Source organism: Prionailurus bengalensis, chromosome B4, assembly GCF_016509475.1.
Source record: "Prionailurus bengalensis isolate Pbe53 chromosome B4, Fcat_Pben_1.1_paternal_pri, whole genome shotgun sequence".
NCBI lineage: Eukaryota > Metazoa > Chordata > Mammalia > Carnivora > Felidae > Prionailurus > Prionailurus bengalensis.
Genome location: NC_057358.1, coordinates 36,135,950 through 36,159,685, shown reverse-complemented (window position 1 = coordinate 36,159,685; position 23,736 = coordinate 36,135,950). Strand labels below are relative to the sequence as shown.

Here is a 23,736-nt window from a genome sequence, read left to right as displayed (position 1 = left end):
TAACCACCGGGGAGAAAATGGTGAACAAGACCGTTGGAAAGAAACAAAATACAAATAAACGGGTAGCATGCCAAATTATGCCGCCTTATAGTAAATGCTGTGACAAAAACATGGAAGAAGCTAGGGAGAGGATGATGGAGGTGGAGCCATTCTCTGGATAGGACGGGCAGGGAAAGTTTCTTTGAAGGTGTGACCTCAGGACAAAGGAGCCTGATCTGCACAGAGAGAAGGGAACAATTCCCAGAAGTCAGCAAGGCACAGAGGGGAGAAACAGCATGAGGGGTGGGTAAGGAAGTATACATAGCAGTTTGCAGTTTCTGGAGCACAAAGTGAAAACCAAAATAGGATGGAAAGGTTGACAAGGGTCAGATTTTTGCAAAGCCTTGCATAATGTGGTGAGTTTTGATTTCATCCTTTAGGAGGTGGGGAACCTTTGAAGGGTTGTAAGCAGGAGAGTCACATGGTCAAATATGAGTTTTGAAAGGAGCTTCTAGGTAGCTATAGTCATTGAAAGGTAATGCAATTTTATGCTCTCAAATAGACATAGCCCCTTAGCTTCTCTGCTATGAGGCATCTAAAACTTCTTTCCATGCTCTCTCCGAACTTTACATTTCTTCACATAACCACTCTGCTCCTCACCTCTGCCAGGGTTTCCCATGAGCACCTCACATCATGCCGTCTTTCCTGACGTTTATCTCTTGGTTTGTCTTTTCCCACCCAACATATACATAAACTCCAGCTCTCTAAAAACTATTTTTCTGTTTTATTTTATTTAAAAAATTTTCTTTTAACGTTTATTTATGTTTGAGAGAGACAGAGTGTGAGTGGGGGAGGGGCAGAGAGAAACAGAGAGAGAGAGAGAGAGAGAGAGAGAAAGAGAGACACAGAATCTGAAGCAGGCTCCAGGCTTTGAGCTGTCAGCACAGAGCCCAACGCCGGGCTTGAACTCAAGAACCATGAGATCATGAAGCTGAAGTCAGATGCTTAGCTGACTGAGCCACCCAGGCGCCTCTATTTTTCTATTTTAGTATCTCCAACTTTAAACAGCCAGACCTATTCACAATCCAGATATCATTTTGGATGAAGAGAAGTCTGGATTCCCCCCAAACACACTTTGTGTGTGTGTATGTGTGTGTGTGTGTGTGTGTGCACACTTATACTAGTAACTTTGCAATCAGCCTTTTTTTGATAAACATTGCTTTTTGTGCTACTTCCTATATATCAGGATGTTGTGATCTGACAGTCATACTGTTCACAGCCCCAGTAGCAGGACAATGGTGGAAAGAACAAAAACAAAGCGGAGACGTGTTATGTTCCAGTGACAGGGTAACTACCAAGCATGGGATATATTTGCCTGTGTTTGGGGAGAAGTAGAAAGATCTGGATTCCAAGCCAGGGTCTAGCCTTCACTTGCTGTATGAGCAAGTTTCTTAACCTCTTTATACCTTAGTTTCCCTATACTCAAAGTGAGGATAATAATGGCATATACCACATAGAATTTTAGTGAGGAATAAATGGGAGAATTGGATGTAAAATGTTTGGCTCAGTGCATGTAGGAAGTGTCAGTAAGTGTTCACTCATATTTAGTATTGTCACAGGCTATCAACCAAGAGCCTTTTTTTTATTGTCTAGTAAAACTATACCAGCCACAATGGGGGCATACAGGAAAGTAGGGGAGGTGAGTTCTGACCTTCAGGGAGCTTTGGATCTACTGGAAGAAATATGCACAGTACCAAGACAGCCTGTGTGGGATGGGGTGCTGCAGACTAGTTCCCTGTCTTCACAGGTGCTGAGGAAGTCCCAAATCAATGGAAAGATTTTCATGGCGTGGGATTAATCAAAGACAGCTTTATGGAGGAAGTAAATCTTGAGCACGGATTTGGAAGTATTGCTGTAGATGAGAAAGCATCCTGGGAAGAGGATCAGTAGGAGGGCTTGAGAGAAAAGAGGGCTTATTCTAGGAGCAGAGGGAGACTGGAAAAGATATCCCATAGCAGGAATTTCAGGAGAAGGATGAAATATAAAATGATGCCAGGCTGGGAAGTTTAGAATGATTGAAGACCTGAGAACCACTGTAGGTCCTCAAATGGGAATACTAAGATGCACAATTAGTATTTTAGGATTAGTATTTTAACATGGGTTATGTGGGAGCCATGGGTTAGACCACAGAGAACTGGTCTGTGTAAGGAGGGTGAGCACTTACTGAAAACAAGGAAAGGAAATATGCGAACCAAGTGCCTTTTAGGAGGTGCTTGTCAAGTGTTTTGAGATCCATAAAGAATCTTTCTCTACAGGGGCACCTGGGTGGCTCAGTTGGTTAATGGTCTGACTCTTGATTTCAGCTCAGGTCATAATCTCACAGTTTGTGGGATAGAGCCCTGCATCAGGCTCTGCGCTTGACAGAGTCTGCTTGCGATCCTCTCTCTTCCTCTCTGTCAAAATAAATAAATAAACATTAAAAAAAAAAAGAATCTCTCTCTACAGTGGTAAAAGCAGCCACGGGGAGAGGAGAAGGGTCTATCACTCCTGTCCCTTCCCTCCCCCACCCCTGCACCGCCATGGAGATCATCCAATAACTGGCAGATACCTGGACATGAGTGCAGCTAGAAGGTCACAAAAGGAGGCACTCCCTTCCCAAAGACTGTTAAGAGGGTCTCTCTTGTTATGTCAGGAATGTTAACAACATTGGAAATGTATTTTTTAATGTTTATTATTAATTTTTTTGGAGAGAGACAGAGAGTGATAGATAGTGATAAAGAGAGAGATAGAGACAGAGTGCAAGTGGGGGAGGGGCAGAGAGAGAGGGGGACACAGAATCCAAAGCAGGCTCCAGGCTCCGAGCTGTCAGCACAGAGCCCCATGCGAGGCTCAAGCTCACGAACCGAACTGTGAGATCATGACCTGATCTGACGTCAGATGCTTAACTGACTGAGCCACCCAGGCGCCCTATAAATGTATTTTTTATGTAGAGTCCACACTCTAGCTTGGACTCACAGTCCCAACATCAAGAGTCCCAGGTTCTACCTAGTGACCCCAGCCAGGCACCCTGCAAATGTATTTTGTAATTACACATTCCATAGCTCCTCCTTGGGTCACACAGAAAGAATTAGCCAGTGGCAACCAGGAAAAGGCTCCCATGGAGGCTGTTGGTTATTTCTGGGTAGGTTTCTAGGTGTGAGGTGCCTGTCTGGGGCAAGAGGGCAGGTGTGGGATGTGACACCATTTCATGTGCGACTCCTGTATGTCACTTGAGTCCTCAGGCTCTGGGGCAGGTCAGTCCTGAACACCCGGTGGTGGTGGCTTTTGTGAACAGCTCATGACCATGTCAAGCCCTTGCCAACTGGATGGGGTTCTCATGGTTTCAGCCCTTGCTGACTGCTCTGAGGTGTGTGTGTGGAAGCATGGAGGTGTCCCTTTGAGGACAGCCTGGCTGGGGTCAGCCCCACTTGCCCATGTCTCTCTCCTTGGTCTCCTATCTCTGGACTAACTGCATGTGGCCACTTAAAGGAATGCAAATTGGTGACTGAGTCCACCCAGCAAAAGGAAGAGGACCTGGAGCCCTGTATTCAAATATGCACCCCTCTGGTTGGGTAAAGGTGGGCATCACATCTCAGTAAGGGACCTGAGACATGGCACAGCAGGGTCTGGGATGTGCAGCGGCGTCTCTCCCACCCCCACCCCCTCGCCACCTGCCTGTCCCCACAGCAGTTTGAAGAGAGGTGGGCTGGGCAGACATTGCAGAGTAGGGCTTTCCTTAGATTCCATAAAGGACCCTAAATAATGTAAGCCATCACCCCTTACTATTCTTGATCCTTGTCCCCTAACACATCGGGTGTTCACTTGTTCCCTGCCATATCCCTGGCACTTAGAGCTGTAGCTGGCACATACTAGGCCCCCTGTGTGCATCTGATTAATGACTTTAATGAATGAATGAATAACTGACTGAAGAAGTAGGGCAGAGCAGATGTCTGACCAGCTCCTTCTGGCCCTCTGGAAGCATCTCTCCCATCCCCGAACCTCTACTACTGAAGGACAGAGACCCTGGATTCTCTCATGCTTAACTTTGTTGTTTGACATGACATTCACCTCTCCTAGGAAGGGGAGCTGCTTTGGTTCTCTGAGGAGATCTGTAGTTATGACAAAAGGCAGCACAAGGAATTCCCTTCCCTGTCTTTTCAGTATTTACTAGCTCTTTCTTCCTATGCAGAGGACAGCATCCCTTGGTTGAGTCCTCCTGTAAAACTCACCAATGACCCACAAACCGAGCTTTCAATGTCTCACTCATTAAGACCAAACCATGAGTCCCTGCTCAGCTTCCTTCCACCCCAGTGGGATTGAGGCAGAAGTTTCTATGCTGCCCATGCTGATGAAATCAATCCCCAATCTTCTCTCTTCTCCTCCTAGCTCCGCACAAGGAAAGCAAAGAATGTAAGTGAGGGCAGAGTGGCCCTGGAGTTTTGTGACCATGCAGAGGGCAGCTCACGTCTGCCTGCATCCTGAGTGAGAGCATCCTGGGGGGAGGGCGTTGGGGTTCAGTTTCAGGTGTCATGTATCTGGAAGACAGAGAAAGAAGTCCCCACATGTGCTACCATCTTTTTTCTTTTCTTTTTCAAGTTTTTAACATATATATTTTTTAATGAGCTGAGAGTTTGATGGAGAGCGCAGGGTGGTAGGAACAGCTGTCAGCAGTGACTCCTATCTCAGTCCGTGTCTGAGTCCGGTCTCAGCTCTTGTTTGCGAGGGGCGGGATTAGAAGCTATTGGGAAGTTTGGCCTTAGCTGGCCTGTCACTGGGGAGTCAAAGCCACAGTGACCATTAGCAGGCACTGACTCCTGTCCTTGGCTCAGAAACAGTACACCCCCCCTCCCCCCCCCCCCCCCCCCGCCATGGCCTCAGTTGAACCTAGGATTTGCAGAACCAGAAAGATTTCACAGGAGCTTGAAGAAAAGGTGTGACAGAAGTGAGAGACACTGGTATGAGGGGGGCATCCCTGGGGATAAGAAGTGTCACCCGTGGGGAGACACAACTGAGCACTCTGGCAGTGGAAATGTATGAGGATGTATGTGGGGCAGGCAGGAGCAGGGGCTTTGCAAAAGGCAGGGCGGTGGGAGGGCGGGGGTGGGGGAGGGAGGAGGACCACAGGGAATGGGGGCAGCTCTGACTCCTCAGTCCCCAAGAAGGACTGGTAGGTGGAGTTGAGGATGTTTGCACAAGGAAACTCTTTGAAGCTCTTCTCTGGTCCTCCCCACTCTGGACCTGGTTCCCTCCCCTCCATAAAGCCATTAGCTTCTGGTGCCAGCCCTATCTCTGCTCCATCTCTCTTGGTTCCAGTCGGTGCATTCACAGACCTCCTGCCCTGAGGGAGGGGGAGGATTTATGGGGGGTAGAGGGGAGAGGGGGAGGGGGCATCCTTTAGAGGAGGAGAGGTCTGTTAGGAAAGTAGGGTGTGGGGAGCTGTTAGTCAGCCGGGCTAGAGGCCGGATCATTTCCGAGCTGGCTCTGCATGACAAAGGGGAAAGGAGCAAGTTTCTTCTTTGATCTGCCCCCTGCCGGCCCCACACACCTGCCTGTTGGTGCTCCCGCCCCAGCTGAGATCTCAAGAAGGAAAACCAAAAGGGGGTGGGGACCAGGCTGTGGCCCAGCTTCCCTGGATCCTGCTCAGGCCACCTTCCTCTCTTGGTGGCCCCAGGACAAAAATATCTCCTAGGCTGATGACCCGAAGCACCTGCCGCCCCCTCCCGGAGAGCCTGGAGACCCAGGGCTGCGGGAGCAGTGCGGTGAGATGAGGCGGGGGCGGCGTGGAGCGTACGCGCCGATGTGTGTTTGCGCGTGTAGAGTCGGAGGTGTTAAGGGGTCCTGGGAAGAAGACTCGGGGATGTGGGGTCACGCCCTGGATGGAAGCTAAGGGAGAAACGAGATGGGGGTGGGGGGTGAATGGGAGGGGGTGTGTTTTTATAGACTTACTCCAGGATCCAGAAGCAACGATTTTTCGTATGTTTCCAAGGGCTGGAGGAAAGGTGTTCTTTCGCGGATACAGGCACAGGCGTCAGTTACAAAAAATATGGCAAAGATGTGGGAAGCTCTTGAGCTACTAGGGAAGGGGTCATTGCTTCTGGAAGATGCGTCCTGGGCACAGACATTTGAGGCAAAAGTTGCAGACCAAAGCTGGCTGTGCCCCACTGTTGCTGTCTGTGCTCCTGGCTGCCCTTCCAGGGCCACAGCGCACAGGAGGGGAAAGAGGCCACCCAGGAAGACACCGCCTCATCCGCAGGGGCTTTAGGGGCACACGGCTGGCTGTGGCTTTCACATTTCTCAGAGAAGTTGTCTTGAGAAGGTGCAAAATCCTCGCCCTTCTGTCTGCTATATTCCTGGTAATGGGAATGTGGGAATGCTGGAATGTGGGAACTTTCTTGGAGTGAGAAGAGTACAGATTGGGAGGGAAGACACCTATTTGGCTATAGGTAAATCCAACTCACCAATTGTTCTTAGCCCGCGAAGGAGAGCCTCCGACTGCAGTGAGACATAGAGAGAGGAGGCGATGGATACCCTGGTTTCTTTGGATGTTGGGGAACGGCAGGTGTCTGCTGCAGTAACCAAAGCATCCTCCTTCATGGTGCACGGAGCCACCATTCTTGGAATGACTTGTTTTTATTTCTCTTTTCTAGTTTCTCAGCTCATTGTTTCCTTTGGAATTAGGTCCTGAGTAGGGTTCCCACAGTTTGGGGTAAGAGACTTGGAGGCTCCTATGGTGAGCAGAGTAGCAGTAAGAAATGGAGGTTGGAAAGAGGCTGAATTTCTTTGGGGGAGGTGGGGGGGGGGAGAGCAGAACTTGACATTAGACCCACCCAGAGCTCATCCTTTGTGCTTCCCTCCTCCTCTCCCCTGGTCCTGCCTCATCTGCTCCATTTCCACATTGATTCTCTCTCTGTTCTGCTTTCTCCAGGGAGCCCCATTTCAGAAGCCGACTGCCCCCGGGGTCTTCCCAGGGCACTGGGGAGGGCCGAGGCCGAGGCCGAGGCCGACCATGCCCAGTCTGCTGCTGCTCGCCGCTGCACTGCTGTCCAGCTGGGCTCAGCTTCCGGCCGAAGCCAGCTCCTGGTGGTGAGTGAGAGGGGCTGAAGTCCTTCTCTACAACCTACGCCTCCTTTGGTAATTAAATGTGGAGAAGGGTCACCGTGTGTTGTGATCATTCCTTTATTCGTAGGAATCCTGAGGACTGCTTTTATCCCAGGAAAACTAGGACAGCTTTTTCTCTCACAGGCCCCCAGAGGTAAAGGTTCACCAAGAATAAAGGATTAGTTCATCTGGTGTTTTCCTCTGATCCTGTCTGCATTCCCCTTTTCCTGGACCTTCCTCCGTCCTCATGGGTTGTTAGAAATAGCTCTTGTGTTGCTTTTGGATCAATAAGGATATTGATTTTTTTTTTTTCTGGTGGGGGCAAGGAGAATAGAATTCCTATTTTAGAAGTCTGATGACCAGATGAGAAATTGAGAGATATGCAGGACTGTGCATGGCTTTCTTTTTTGTTTTGAAGACTAATGTCATTGGCAAGTCAACATGGAAATGGCAGGCACACCCCACCTATTTTGCATGGTCTGAACCCCCCCCCCCCGCCCCGCTCACATTTTTATTCTGATGGCAAATTTAACTGAACACTTTACTATATCTGGTAGAGGATGGAGCCAAAGGGAGAGCCCGTGAACTGATAGAGTGGGTTAGGGGATTTGTGGGTGGGATATGGAAGTGAAAACATTTAGACTATGTTGTGATGTATGAAAATTGGCTTCTGTTTTCGAGGCATAAGGGGAGTTCTATTTCAAGGAGTTTTTCACTTTCCATCACATATCCTGCACTTGGGCTAAAGTGAACAAGTCGCCCCTACCCCTTGAACAAGTCACGTGCTCTCCTGTTGAGGTTTGGCCGTTTCTGTCCTCTGCTTGGAATCAATGTCCTCTGCCCTCTCTGTCACCTTCTCTGCCTGTCCCCCGCCCTCCCCCTTTTAAGACCCGGTTCACACCATCGCCTTGTAAAAGCTTCTCTCCAGCTGTAAGAGCTCTTTCTCTATCTGATCACTGTGGATGCAGAAGTTCAAGTCTGCCTTTGGCATTTGACATCTCACGCGTCATCTGTGGCCGTGCCTCAGTTTTCCTCCGTTGCCCTTTGAAGGCATGTGCTCTGTTTTACCAATTTTTCTTCCCAAGCCCTTAGTACAGGGCCTTGTACACAGAAAGAAAGTGTGTGATAAATGCGTTGAATGAATGACTTAATGCTGCACATGGCATATGCTCACTCCTTGGCCTTTTTTCTGCTTTCTGGATCTCTGCTGTAGGTCATTAGCTGTGAACCCGGTGCAGAGACCCGAGGTGTTTATCATCGGTGCCCAGCCCGTGTGCAGCCAGCTTCCCGGGCTTTCCCCTGGCCAGAGAAAGCTGTGCCAACTGTACCAGGAGCACATGGCCTACATAGGGGAGGGAGCCAAGACAGGCATCAAGGAGTGCCAGTACCAGTTCCGGCAGAGGCGTTGGAACTGCAGCATCGTGGACAACACGTCTGTCTTCGGGAGAGTCATGCAGATAGGTAAGAGGCCTCCCAGACACCGCCTGGCTAAAGGAACTGGGCTCACCCGGCCTGGGTGCAAGTACCTCGGGACTGGTGCAGAGAGCCCTCATAAGCATCCAGTTCTCTCGAGGCTGGGAAGCAGTGTGCAAGGCGACGGGGAAGCACTCAGGAAGCAGAGTCTCGGATGATGTGTGGGTGGCACAGCTCAGTGCTCAGCTGGTGCTCCGCTGCTGGCCTCATCCTGTTTGGGACAACCAAACTTCCTCACTCGAGGAAGGTGGCAGAACAGCCGAGCTGAGTTAGAGTGGATTAGCAAGACTGCCTGCCACCACTGCCCTTCGCCCCAGCACAGGGCAGCTCCCGTGCTCCTGCTCTGGTGGCAGCATTGGGTAGAAAACCAAAAAAGCCTGTATGACTTTTGCCTCTTCCACTTGGACCCTGAGAGAGATAGACACTTTGAGCCAAATTGCTGATAGCTATCATTAACCTGACCCAGATCCAGTCCTGGCTTTTTCATTCCAAAGGGGATGTGTGTGAAAGTGGGGGAAGGGGACAGACCCAGAAGAAAGAGGAGAGGCCACCTCTTCCTGGATTCCTGTCCCTTCCCCTCTCCCACTTGGACCCTCTGGCTGCCCTATTGCATGGATGGAGGTGTGATCTGGGGTCTAATTGTTTTAGGTCCTTTTGAAATGCAATCCTCCTCTCCCTGGCAAGAAATTGAGAAATCCGGCCCTATTCTACTGGGTCTGATCCCCAGGGCCATAAAAGGAAGGTGTTAGAGCACTGTATTCTTCTGTCTGCCATTCTCCCAAAAAAGTTTCTCCTCCAAGGATGGCATTCCGGAATTACCTGAGGCTGAGTTTTCCCCCAAAGAATGCTTTTAGCAGCAAGCAGGGTGTTTGGAAGACCTCTCCTTCCTGACCCTTTTCCCTACCTCCCCTGCCCCATATTGACAAGCGAGGACCAGGGGAAAGTATGCTCTGAACCTTGCTGTTCTCTTCCTTCCTTCAGTATTCACTCAAGGGCCATACAAGGAATTCTCATGTGTTCCTGCAACAGTCTTATCAGGCAGTTTTCCTAAAAAAGAATGGACTTGGGTTAAGTGAGAATTGTTTGTAGTTTATTGATTCTTCTAAATACACTCGGTATATGGTGAAGTCTTAGCAGCACTGCCTGCTCTGGGTTCTGGGGGAGGAAAGTAGGAGACCCAGGTATAGAGAGAGGCATCCACTAATCACTGTAAGGGAACTCCTGTTTCTTTGGGACCTCATGTGTGCCTGACATTGGCTAGATCCTTTTCATGTGTAATTTTGTTTGAGTGAAGGCCAAGAATTGAGCTTTACTTCAGGAAAGAATCCAGATTTGATTGGGGGAATGACCTATGAAAGCAGATCCTACCATTGTCTCTGTATGCTATTCTGTTACAAATGGAACCCTCTGCTTGCCTTCTTTCCACAGTTTCTTTTTGTAGCTTCCCTGCAGACAGATTTATACTACCCAGGAAGTTATCCTCCAGTCATCCCCTTGGGCCCAGGGTGGCTCCTAGTGAGTCTTCTGTCTGCTATCTTGTGTTACAACTTGCCAGAAAGTCTTGCCTTTTTTGAAGCTGCTGCAAGACTCCACCAGCAGAGGGCAGCAGAGTAGCTTGGAGGGAGGTACTGACACTGCCCCCAGCCTTGGTCAGGGGAACATGGGGGCACCTTCCTGGCAGTGGGTGTGGAGCAGAGACAGAGAGCATGGAACTGTCCTGCTGTCTCCTTCTAGGGAATAGATGGCAGGTATCTCCAGCAGTTCCATGGCTGCTGGTTTCTTAGACTTTTTACTTGAGATGGTTTGAGTTTCCACTCTGAGTTGTTCCACATATAGAGAAACTCCCCACCTTGCTCGTCCATTCTGAAGCCTTGCATCATGTCTTGCTTTCTGGAATGGCACTATGGTCTGTACTAACCAGGCCTGTCGGAGGACCCAAATGCTCCCCCTGAATGCAGAGCTACCCACACTCAGTACCTAATGATGCCCCCAACCAAAAGAGGCAGAGTAATTGCAAGGACAGCTAATCCACTTGAGGACAGACTGGGATCTGAAACCATCAGGACAGACCAGGACCATCAGAGCACATAGTGGCTGCAGTATTACGCTCAGTTGCAGGTACGTTATTTTGAAAGGCAGTTCTGGGAGGAGTGATTTGGCTCTGAAAAGCATGTTTCCTAAAAAACCGAGGAAGAAATCAGACGTGTAGCCTGGAAAAGAGAAAACATAAAAAGCGTATCAGTTGTTTTCAAAAGCTGAAAGGCTGTCAAACGGAAAGGGATTAGACAGTGTAGCTCCAGTGGGTGGAAGTTATAGGGAGGCATTTTTCAACTTACTGTAAGAAAGAATATTCTGGTGAGTAGAGTCATTAATAGATGATGGGATGGGATGGGTTGCCTTGAAAATCCAGCCTGCTCCCCTGAAAAACGCGTGAAAGGAAGACTCACGGTGGGTGGGTTGTCATTGGGCTGCAGATCAGAGGCTCCTTCCTGTCCCAGAAGGCCCAGTCAGGGGCTTGAGGCTCCATTTTAGCAAGACTTCTTAGACATGGCTCCCTCAAAGAGGGGCCTAGGCCCTCCTCCCTAAAGGCCTTTTGGTCACCCTAGCATCCTGGTTGCTCATTCTCATAGTCTGACTACCCTAGATTAGATAAAGCTCCAGTGGTTTCAGCACTGACTACATGTTGAGCTTGATGGCTGAATCATGAGAGTGACTTCCTGCATCACCTGGGTTTTTCTTGCGTGGCTCCTAGTCCACATCTGACCAGAAGCTGACCCCTGGTTACTTGAGAAACACTGACTTGCCCAGTCTGGTCTGGTTGCAAGCTTCACCGTGTCCTGCCCAGAAATTGAGAAATAGGGCAAAGTTGAGAGATCACTCTAGACCTATTGATGAATGCAGGCCACTTCCCTGTCCACCTGCCAAGACAGGATTATGGGATGTCTGCTTCTGACCACAAGACTCAAGAGAGGAGGAAATGGAGAACAGAAGATTCTGCCTAGTTTAATCCCTGAGATCAAGATTGGATCTCAGATTCCTGCTAAGAACCTAGCCCTTTTCTTCCATACCTGAGTTTTTATGAGTGGTATTTATTATGACAGCCTTACTGAAACAGAATTCACATGCTGTACAATCACCATTTTAAAGAGTACATACAGGTTGGTGTATATTCAGAGGATTGTGCAGCCATCGCCACTGTCCAATTCCAGAACATTTTTGTAACCCTATGAAAAAACCTGCATACCCGTTAGTAATCACTCTCCCTCCTTCCCCTTCTGCTGAAACCCTAGGCCATCACAAATCTTCTGCCTCTATGAATTTTCTTATTATGGACATTTCATATAAATGAGATCATACACTATGTGGTCTTTTGTATCTGGTTTAGTACAGATGCCAAATGCTAGGGGCACCTGGCTGGCTCAGTTGGTGGAGCATGTGACTTTTGATCTCGGGGTTGTGGGTTCCAGCCCTATGTTGGGTGTAGAGATTACTGAAAAATAAAATCTTTTGAAAAATGTTAAGTGATTCACTCAGTATAATGAGTCAAGGTTCATCCACATTGTAGCTTGTACCAGCACTCGATTACTTTGTATGGCTAAATAATATTCCACTGCTTGGATAATGCCACCTTGAGTTTACCCATTCATCCACTGATGGACAATATGAGCTCTTTCCATTTTTTTGGCTATGATGAATAATGCTTCATTGAACATGCATGTATAAGTTTTTGTGTGAGTGTATTTTTATTTATCCTGGATATAGCTTAAGAGTGGAATTGCTAGGTCATATGGTGATTCTGTGTTTAACCTTGTGAGGAGCTGCCAGACTGTTTTCCAAAGCTTAAGGTTCCCACTAGGACTACTTGAGCATTCCAGCTTCCTCATATCCTCACCAACTTGTTACTAGTGCCTTTTTTTTTAAAGCTTTTATTTTTTTTAAGTCATCTCTACACCCACTGTGGGGCTTGAACTTACAATCCCGAGATCAGGAGTCACATGCTGTACTCACTGAGGCAGCCAGGCACCTTACTATTGCTTTTTTGATTATAGCCATCCTCATGAGTGCACAGTGGTATCTCACTGTGATTTTGATTTGCATTTCCCTAGTGGCTGAATATTATTTTTTCATAACATTTTTTTATTGAAGTGGAACATAACGGGAGTTTTTTGTGTTTTTGTTTTGTTTTGTTAATCTCAGTAAGATCTCTTTTTAAGTTTATTTATTTATTTTGGGGGTGGGGAGTGTGCATGCAAGTGAGGGAGGGGCAGAGAGAGAATGAGAGAGGGAGAATCCCAAGCAGGCTCCATGCTCAGTGCACAGCCCATGCTGAGCCTGATGTGGGGCTCGGTCCCACAACCCTGGGATCATGACCTGAGCCGAAATCAAGTTGGACGCTCAACCGACTGAGCCACCCAGGCGCTCCTACATCATATGAGTTTTTAAGTGGTTAGAGGAATACAGTTCAGATTTTCTACTGGGAATGATTTGGATATTTGGAGAGACCATGCTGAGGATCCTATAGATGTGGTTTCCCAGTGCTCATGAGTTGGGAGGCAGTGTGGACCCCATAGAAGACAGAGGGAAACAGCTTGGATGATCCTGGACATTGTAACTTGGGTTCACTTCTACTCCTGGTCTTTGCCACTATCTAGCTAGATAGTGGCAGCAATAAAAAAGGCAGATGCATGGCCCATAGAGTGGTGAGAACTTGGCATCTGTGAGGGAGAGGTTTGTGTTAGGATACAGTCTTACTATTGGTCCCATGATTGCTACTCTGTCTCATCTTCCTCCCACAGGTTCTATAAACTCCTTAATGCCCACTGTCCCCTCCACTTAGGTCTGCCTCCTAGGAATCTGCTGGCTATGTACCCTTCCCTGGAATGGATGTTAGTGTGGGCCAAGGCTGGAGGGGTTCATTCTACTGTGTGTGTTCACAGGGCCGAGAAGGCAAATTTATGCTCATTATCAGGCGAAGTTTCTGACCATTAGAGCCATGGGAAGTGAAAGGTGCTTCTCCTGACATCATTTCCCCTGGAGTATTAAGGCCCAGGCGATGGTGTTGGGTCCAGGAGAGACAGAAGGAAGGAAGGGGCCTTCCCAGAGAGCTGGCATCCTTCACCACCTCTCTTGCCTTCTCTTGCAGGGAGCCGGGAGACGGCCTTCACCTACGCAGTGAGCGCGGCAGGCGTGGTGAATGCCATCAGCCGAGCTTGCCGCGAGGGTGAGCTCTCCACGTGTGGCTGCAGCCGGACAGCGCGGCCCAAGGACCTTCCCCGGGACTGGCTGTGGGGCGGCTGTGGGGACAATGTGGAATATGGCTACCGCTTTGCTAAGGAGTTCGTGGATGCCCGCGAGCGGGAGAAGAACTTTGCCAAGGGGTCGGAGGAGCAGGGCCGAGTACTCATGAACCTGCAGAACAATGAGGCGGGTCGGAGGGTAAGCTGGAGCTCTCCCACCTCCACACATACCGTGGGGTCCCTGGCTTCTTCCTGGGCTGAGCTAGGAACAGTGGCCTGGCTGTGAAAAAGGGGGTAGGTCTGACCATGGTGATTCTTACCTACCGTGGCTGACCTGGATTCCTGCATTAATGCCCCATTCCATTTCACAAGGCTCTGTTTCCCGACAGACACATGCAGGTGTAATTTTTATAAACCTCATTTATTTTTCACAGGACATCTGTCCCTATGGGACTTAGGAGGCTCCTTGCCATCAGGATTCCAGGCATACAGAGTAGAGTTCTTGTCTGCTCTTCCTTCGTAACGTGAGCAGATAGGATGGTGGGAAGTTTAGGCCATTTGACCTAGCCAAGGGTTTATGATTTGTTGGAGGCTCAGGTAAAAGCAGAGCTGACTTTTAAGAGCTGCCACCATGCGTATCCAGAAGCCCAATCCAAAAGCACGTGCAAGTGCTAACATCAAACACAGTTCTGTGCATGAGTGGAAGCAGGATGGGTAACCACCTTCTCAAGGCTGTGTCACCAATGTGATGTGAGACGTGACTGTTGGGTGAGCCTCCGTTTCAGTGGAAACTATAATGTGGGGTTTGAGGTGAGCGTGGTTTATTGCACATGCAGAGCATACCTGGGTGAGCCTCCGTTTCAGTGGAAACTATAATGTGGGGTTTGAGGTGAGCGTGGTTTATTGCACATGCAGAGCATACCTGGGCGATGGCTCTAGCTTTCCTTTGTGGTGTGCTGAGGAGCACGGGCCTTCTCTGCCTGCCCCTCGCTCATGAAGGCCTCACCGCTGAGCACATGCTCTGCCTCCCCTTCCCTTTGCTGCTCCCGACATGATCTGTCTCTGCTGCAGGAAACCAGAGGGCTCGCTGGGGCAGAAGCTCTCCTTCTGCTGGTTTGGTACATCCCGTGTGCAGGGGAGTGTGGATGTGCGTCCAGGTCTCCTCCTAGAGAGGTCTGAGGTCTGAGCACTGGGTGGTGGGAGTCCCTCCTGGCACAGGGCCAGGGGACTGCAGACCTCTTAGGAAACCACACAGACTTCTTTCTGGGAGCTCTGTCTGCACTCAGGTCTACATCAAGCCAGTTTGCAAGGTACTGTAGGGACACCAGAGATGAACCCATTAAACAGTGGGGCCAGCAGCTTCTTGAGAAGAAATAAATTGAGAAATTTAATGTTGGTTCATTGGTGATTCAGCAATAGGATATGGATGTATTTCTTAAAAAGTTTATCAACTTAAAAAAATCAACTCATGTTTCATAGGAACACATATTCAATAAACGGAACTGAAATGTCTTTTATAGGAACTGGGATCTGTGATGTTGGCTTGGTAGAACATGGTGCACTTGTGTAAACTTAGTATCATCAATAGTGTGATGTCAAGTTGAAATTAGAATTGGTTACTTGGCCACTGTCTTTCTTACAAAGCCCATACCCGGAGGCTGAATCTGGGGTTGGGGGGGTGGTTATGGATCTGGGTGTGGGGGGTGGTATTAATCTGTGGTGATGTTAGGAATTCTGGGTGTTGCTCCAGTACAAACCAGAGCAGAGAGACCAGCACTGTCTTAGATGATCTTCCATTCTCAGGGCATCTCCGGGGCCACTTCCTTCCACCGTCCCCCAGGACTTTGTCTCTGTTTGGCAGTCTGCTTGCCAGTCTTTGCGTATCTACCATGAGACATTTGGCAAAAAAGGTTAGGATCTTCACTTTATCTCCTGAATGCCCAGATTCTATCCATTTTTCAAGATCCCACTTCGAACAGCACCTACTCCTTAAAATCTTCCCCACCCCCCATAATTAGTAGTCTCTCTGCCTCTGAACCACAGTAGAGCAGTTGCTATGTTTCTTGAGGTATTCCTTACTCTACCTCATCCCACTGGCTGTGACTTCCTGAGGACAGGGATTCCATCTATAGCTCTTTGAAACAATACTCACTGTGCTTTACATGAGTGGGCGCATGCAAATGTGCAGAGCAAAGCCCCCGTATTGCCTCCTAGGAAGAGGTCAAATTCATGGAAGGCTGTTTCCCGTCTCTGCTCTGTGCTATCCTTGGGGCGTTGTGGCAGATGCTGAGGTGACTAGGCATTCATCCTAATCTGGACTCCATTTCAGTCACAGTCTTGACCCCACTTCTGCTGGCTCCTCATTTTATTGCCCTTAATTGTTTGTTTGTTTGTTCTGGCCCTTATCTTGGCAAACCTTCCTTCCATCTGCCTTGTTTCTCACTTACACACCTTTCCTGTCTTCCTCTGTCTGTCTCCCTGCCTTTGGGCCCCCTTCCTCCAGTCTCCACACCTCTTCCACAGCCTTTATCTCTCCCTTTGCTCCTGTCTGCTCCAGGTTGGGAATTCCTGTCCCTCTCTATTTTTTCTCCCCTCTCTGAGGAGCAGGCCTCTGCCATCAATCACCATCTGAGGCCAAAGGTATTCACCTCCCACCTTCTCACACCTACACAAACAGTTCCTTAAGAAAGACTAAAATGGCGGCAGGGATTGAAAATTTCCTGCACTCGTATTCTACGACCAATTAAAGATTTTACTTTTAAGTAATCTCTACACTTAACATGAGGTTCAAACTCACAACAGCCCCAAGATCAAGAGTTGCACACTCCGCCGACTGAGCCAGCCAGGAGCCCCAAACCATTTTTTTAACAGACTATCTAGGATCTGACATGTTGGCCACAGAATAAATCTTGGGCATACTTTGCAAGCAATTTCTCTTGGCCTTTGAGAGTCTCTAGTAACCCCATTCTAGACATCGATGGCAAGAGCAGTGGGCTGATACTGCCTTGTCACTCAAGGGCTTAAGCATTTTCCAGATAAAAGCTGCCTAATTCTTGTGACATTCCTATCAGTTACCAAGCTCAGTCACACCATTAGTGCAGAAGAGGGACTTAGGGCTTTGCCAAGGAGCAAGATGTAGAACCAAGAAAATATTTTAAAACTTTGTTGCTTTTTCAGTTAGCAGAAAAGGCTAAACATTGAGATTCCCCCCCCCCTTTCCTGTAAGAGGAGCTTATATATATTATCAATAGTAAACTATTTGAATATACAAATATTACAGTGTCTCCATAGATGAAGGGTGGAATGAATGTCTGCATAGTGAAGATCCGTGACACTCTTCCTCTTGGATTTGTTTTACGAAAGCTCCGTTCTTACTCTGCGGAGTCGTCTCCGGCTCTCCTTCCCCAAATCTCCCTAAATGTTTGCTTCCAGTAGAGATGCTTATCCTGTTCCCTTGGTCACTTAGTGGTGGGGTATACGGTTTTAGGCCCTTAATGTTTCCTCTTTCCAGCAGCACCAGATGCCTGACCTCCCTCTCCAAACCGAGGACCATTTCCAGAGGAATGTCAGGCCCCGGCTCAGACTGGGGGATTTGTGCCAGAAGAGGGTAATTGCAGACCCTGTCTTTGAAGTGCCTGTTGGAATGGGGTGTTGGTTCCTTTATGCCCTGGGCCTGGAGCTGCCAGCCAAGTGCTGGTCCTTTAACGCTGGGGAGGAGGCTCCTTCCTTCTCCACCCTAAGCTGTTTTTAAGCCCCAAGATTGGAGTGCAAAAGTGCTAGTCATCCTGACTCCCTTCTGGGTGGCCCTGGCCAGATTACTGAGCCTCTCTAGAGCTTCAGTTCCTCCACCACAAAATAGTGGGGATAATTCCACACCAGAAAAAAAATCAGGAAGAGTTTTGACAATAGTAAGATGAGCTGATGATGGTTAAGCTATTTCTTGCACCTGCAGTGGTCTCTGCACAGTGCTGAATAAAGACACAATCTGGGGACTCTTGAAAAGAAATCCTAGAGAAACCCTTGAAAAAATGAGTCCCGACTCCGTCCATGACAATAGCTGTGGCATAAGAAAATGTTTTGCAGCGGGCTTGCATTTTTATCTTGCCATCTGTACACCCGGGCCTGCCTCCAGGGCTATTGGACACAATGCATCAGTATGCTTTCATTGAAAAGCACTTTGTAAGCAGCTTTTTGGTCTGCGCCTGCTTTTAAAATTTTGATTTGGGATAACCCAAGTTCAAATCCACTCCACATTGTTGTGGTTCAGTGGCTTCAGGGATTTGTTTTCAAATACATCACCTCTGTTAGTGGGCCCACTGACCTACACTTGCAGTGCACAGGGCCTTACCTCTCTGCGTCCACACTCAGTCCCTCCGGCGGGGGGGGGGGGGTCTGCGGGTGCTGTGGTGCAAGAAAACGGTCTTGTTCACAAACACCGTGTGGTGTGTGGCGAGGCCCCTGTGACTGTGGAGTTGAGGACCAAATGTTAACACAGAAAAAGGAACTGTTTAGTTCTTAGGGGATTTGGCAGAGTCAGAGAGAGCTTTTTGCTAACCAGGGCCATGCCAGCAGTTTCTGTGACAGGCTAGCAGTACGACTGGATTTTTTTTTCCCCGATTGTATTCCATATGATGCAAAAGCTGGACACTGTTTGCTGGTTTGTGTTTGTTTGTCTGAGACTTTGGTCAAGATAGAAATACCCCTGTTTTCCTGATGGTAAAGATGACACATTGATCATAATAAGTTTCAAGTAATAAGCAATGGGAAAAAGGGAGTACCTGGGTGGCTCGGTTGGTTAAGCATCTGACTTTGGCTCAGGTCATGATCTCACGGTTTGTGAGCTTGAGCCCCACTTCTGTGTCTCTCCATCCCTCGCCCACCCCTCACTCATTTATGCCCCCTTTCTCTCTCAAAAAAAAAAAGCACAAAAAAGAAATGGGCAAAGTAGAAAGGGCAAGTGCACCAGATGCCATCCTTCTAGCTGATCAGACACAGACACTGCCTCCCCTGTGTTTTTCTATGCGGTGCTCCCTTTATCCACTTTCGATTTGGGTGACTGAGGATCCTGGAAAGATCTTTCTATACTTTGAAAAACTAATCCTCACCTCCCCAACCATTAGCCATCTTCAGTATTTGGCCTGTGGCACCCCCAGCCACCCTCTTGACATCTTCCAGCAGCATGCTCCCTCTCATTGCCTCCTTTCTCCTCCCCTCAGGCTGTGTATAAGATGGCAGACGTGGCCTGTAAATGCCACGGCGTCTCAGGGTCCTGCAGCCTCAAGACGTGCTGGCTGCAGCTGGCCGAGTTCCGCAAGGTGGGGGACCAGCTGAAGGAGAAGTACGACAGCGCGGCCGCCATGCGCATCACCCGCAAAGGCAAGCTGGAGCTGGTCAACAGCCGCTTCAACCAGCCCACCCCGGAGGACCTGGTCTACGTGGACCCCAGCCCTGACTACTGCCTGCGCAACGAGACCACAGGCTCCCTGGGCACTCAGGGCCGCCTCTGCAACAAGACCTCGGAGGGCATGGACGGCTGCGAGCTCATGTGCTGTGGCCGTGGCTACGACCAGTTCAAGAGTGTCCAGGTGGAGCGCTGTCACTGCAAGTTCCACTGGTGCTGCTTCGTCAAGTGCAGGAAATGCACTGAGATCGTCGACCAGTACGTGTGCAAATAGCCAGCGAGGGCCCACTCCTCTGGCCTCGGCTCTGCTCTGCCTCACAAAGTTTATATTATAGAAATCTATATAAATCTATTTTATATTTGTATAAATAAATGGATGGATGATAAATAATTAAAAGAAGAAAATGGAAAGGAAAAGCTTATTTAAGAGACGCTGGAGACCTTTGAGGATTGAACTGTGCTGGTTCTCTATTCTGGGTGGGTGGGGAAAGGGGATTCTCCCCCTCCCTCTGGTGGGTCGTCGCAGTGGGTAGGGACTCGGGGATATTCACTGTCAGGCCACCACGGCCTCGAGGAGACTCATGGTGGTTACATGGAGAAGATGCTTTTGTCTGAAGTCTGGAGTCTTTGCTGGGTGGACAGCCGCCCTGTGACCCCCGTCGTTAGCCAGGAGGCCCTGTGCAAGGTGGCAGAACTCAGCTCAAACCATCGCATTCTCAGGGTCTTGTCCAGAAAACCGATCATTTCTGTAAGAGGCCCAGGGCTTGCTTACCCTTGGGTTTATGTGCACCCTTGCAGAATCCACAGTTACAGGAACGAGGACAGGTCCCATGTCATCTCTGACCGGTGGCCACGAAGTAGACCTGCATCTCCCCAGACTCCTGGGCCTGACTTTCCAGCGAGAATTATTCTCCCTCCACAGTTCACTAGCTCCTGCCACCCATTCCCTGCGCCGAGGGGAAAGCGAGTCCCTTGGCCTGACTTGTTAGGAGAGATGTGAACGGAGTATTTGTGCCACAGCTGCAGAGAGCCAGGAGCGTAACTGGACCAAGCAAACATTGCACTGTGCTCCCGCAGGGAGGGGCAGCTGGGGTGTTGCTGTCACTTCCTCCATCACGGGGGCCCCACCAATGACAGGACACGTGGCCAAGTCAGGCTCCGCTGGCCCAGCACCATCTTTTCATCTCTGCCCCAGATGTACAGTTTCTCTCTGATATTAAATACCCTTCACTGGAATTTCTCTCCCTTTCCTTTTTGGACATGCGATTATGTTTCATGAGTCTCCTTTTATGTTTGATCTGATCCTTAGAACCCTGCTCCACGGTGCACGTATGGGAGAAGGTAAGGGTATGGAAATGCTTTAGAACTCTAGCCTGGTGGTTGGAGACAGAATAGTATGAAAATTAAGTAAGTTTATGCATTTAAGCACTCTCTCCAAGGGTTAGCCCAAAGTTAAATACTCATAAATGATAGCTATTAGCATTACTATTATGAAAAAAATATCACAATTATAAGCAAAAGAATTCAGAGATTTCAGTTTAAACCTCATGTCTACCTTCCCTTCTTCCATTTTACAGCCCACCCAGTTATCCCTGGTTTGGTCACTGGGTCCTTGGTAAAGCACAGGTGATGGGGACACTCTCTGCAGCCTTCTCTATGTTGCGATCTCCTGTCTTGGACTCCAGGATGTGGAGACGGGAGAGAGAGGGAGACAGAGTTCAGGGGTGATCCACAAAGGGAGATGTATTCTAGAACAGGAGGAAGTAGTTATGGGAGACACACTGATCCAGGTGCAACGGAGTGGCTAGCCTGCAGGTGACCCAGTAAGTAACCACATAAAAACACCAGTTTTATTCTAGAAAAGTTTACTTCTGGGGAAATAATGGAATTAAAGGAGTTTTGGGTTGTAATGAACAAATTATATTGCAAAACAATGTAAAAGAGGTTCTGTCTGAGGGTATTCATGGCCATGTATACTGCTTGTATCTTCAGTACCTAAAGAAGAACCTTCTGACTCGACATCAAAGAACACCAGACCTAGGGTTATTTCACTAGTAACTGCTCCTCACACTATTACTCAGATTCCTTTGGTTGACATTTTCAAGATGAGTAGTCCATGAAAAAGAGATTGAACTCATCTGGCATACACAAGATCAACGCTGTGTCCTCATCTTCATTAGTTGGCATTTAGCCAAACTAACGTGGTCACACAGACCAGCCATGACAATAAGGGTTTTGAAACACTGGCTGGCATTATTTCCTACATCACTGTTTTAACTCCTGGAGAGTTACCTTATGTCAGGTGCTCAAAGTGTCTAAGAGCTGAAATCCAATTCATCTTTAGAAACTTCAGGAAATTAGGTGAGAGTGACTGGTCCACAAAAAGTGACTTTCACGTTCGTGAAAAGGAGATAGATCGTCCCTGTTGTGTTGAGGTTTTCCTGCAGAGTCATGGCAAGGGGATTGAGTAAATATTAAATGTTTTCTTGAGAAAGCAAGTCATATGTTCCAATACCAATGTGACTGTTGCACCCGTTGACCACCAAGGTTAGGAAAGATTTAACCTTCAAAATAGATTGGGATGGAGTAATAGTTACATGCTTGTTAAATCCTGATGAATTGGCGGTTGTCTGTGTTGTGACCAGTAATGCTGTAGGAATGTGGCTGGAAAATACCAACCTAAGAAAATGAGATTCTGCTCAGAACCACACAGTGTTCGAGCAGGAACAGAAGGTGGCAGTCAGATCTCCTGCTCCTGGGTTTCCAGATAAGGGCCTCCAAATCTTGAGTAGGTCCCAAAGTCTAGTGTGTGTAAAAATGCAGAGGCCTGGGCCTCGAGCATCAGAGATTTTTATTCAGTTGGTCTGGAGTGGAGCCAGAACAACTGTCTGAACCTTTAACAAGACCCTGAGGGGATCCTCTGCTGGTGTTCCAGACACTACACTGGACCTACGGTCAGTAAAAGCGAGCCCAACATCCACAGGGAGATGGGCATCTGAGTCATCTCAGCAACGCTGTGCAGGATTATTTCCTGGTACCTGAAATTTATTATGGTTAACCTAGAGTCTAACTGAAAGTGTACTGCATTGGATGTAATGCCTGGACCAAGCAGTCCTAACCATCTCAGGGATCCTTTTTATTGAGAGGGGAAAGAGCATTCTGGCATAGAGCAGAACCGATTTGCCCTGGGATGTTCTACCTCCCTCTTCTGCCTAGGACTGGTCGGGGGAAACCTACAGATCTATTACAAATATAGTACGGTCATATTTGCTTGTCTGCATGTATTCACCTTATCTTCAAGATAAAATTCGGAGAAAGGTATGTCTGACTGCCTCCACTTAAAAGTAGATAAGCGGGGGGCGACGCCTGGGTGGCTCAGTCGGTTGAGTGTCCAGCTTCAGCTCAGGTCATGATCTCGCATTTCGTGAGTTTGAGCCCTGCGTCGGGCTCTGTGCTGACAGCTCAGAGCCTGGAGTTTGCTTACGATTCTGTGTCTCCTTCTCTCTCTGCCCCTTCCCCACTCATACTCTGTCTCTCTCTGTCTCTCAAAAATGAATAAACATTAAAAAACATTTTTAAAAAAAGTAGATAAGAGGGTAGGAACGCAGTCACAACCAGGGTTAAGATGAGGGTGAGCCTACATTCATAAAACCGTTCTGATGCAAGTCTCTCAAGAACTTGGATTCGAAACCCTAATTTGGAGAACTCAGTGGTCATCCGCTGCCTATCCTCTGAGGTCAGAGACAAAACCTGCTATTTGTATTAAAACCCCAAATTAGTTATTGCTTCTGAAATTCTGCTCTGCTCACTGTCTTACTTAAGCTTTGTCATTTGCTGGAGTTCTAGGAGCTAGCAAGACATCTGTGGTTGAGATTGCTCCACGAGATACAGATCTCACAGCTGCAGTAGCTTATCAAAAAAGAAATCTATTTCTTGGGCAGAGAGCCACACGATCCAGAGAAGGTGGAAGAAAATAGTCATTTCCATCTTAAAACAGGCTCTGACGCATAGCCAGACCCCACTGACACTGGTCACATGTATTTTGGGAGAACTTCAGTGTGTGTATGTGTGTCTGTGGGTGGGTGTGTGGGCATGTGCATGCGTGCTCATGCACACCCATGCACACAGGAATGAATGTTTTTCATTAATTTGGGAGGAGAGATGGGGAGGCACTTGAGGCAAGGAAGCTGTAAAAAAAAAAAAGTAAAAATAACCATCATTTTTTCTGGCTGAGATGTTGCAGGATGTGGATTGTCCATCTTTATTGGAAATCTTTGTGCCTTGGTTGGCTAGTGATGACAAACTTCCTATCTCTAGAAGGGATGTTGGGAAGCTGAGAAGGGCCACCAGAGACATGCTTGCTAAATATTTTTCTTACTCCTTTATAGCGAAGGAATCCCTGTGCTGTATTTATACCAAAACAATAAGTAAAGGCTGCTTTCATTCCTGGTTTTACATGAGAACTATGGGTAATTTGCCCATAAGTAGGGAGATATGAGGGTCAGACAG

The 23,736-nt window shown here is 48.3% G+C and overlaps 1 protein-coding gene across 1 annotated transcript in view; it reads left to right on the top strand.

Moving 5' to 3' along the window:
• Positions 1-20,463, top strand: part of WNT5B (Wnt family member 5B) — a 106,019-nt gene extending 85,556 nt beyond the window's left edge. Inside the window, exons 2-5 of the mRNA XM_043563600.1 lie at positions 6,944-7,101; positions 8,330-8,577; positions 13,733-14,025; positions 19,043-20,463. Coding sequence (XP_043419535.1) covers positions 6,944-7,101; positions 8,330-8,577; positions 13,733-14,025; positions 19,043-19,501 — 1,158 coding nt within the window. The 3' untranslated portion in view covers positions 19,502-20,463. The remainder of the gene's footprint in view (positions 1-6,943; positions 7,102-8,329; positions 8,578-13,732; positions 14,026-19,042) is intronic.
• The last annotated feature ends 3,273 nt before the right edge of the window (positions 20,464-23,736 follow it).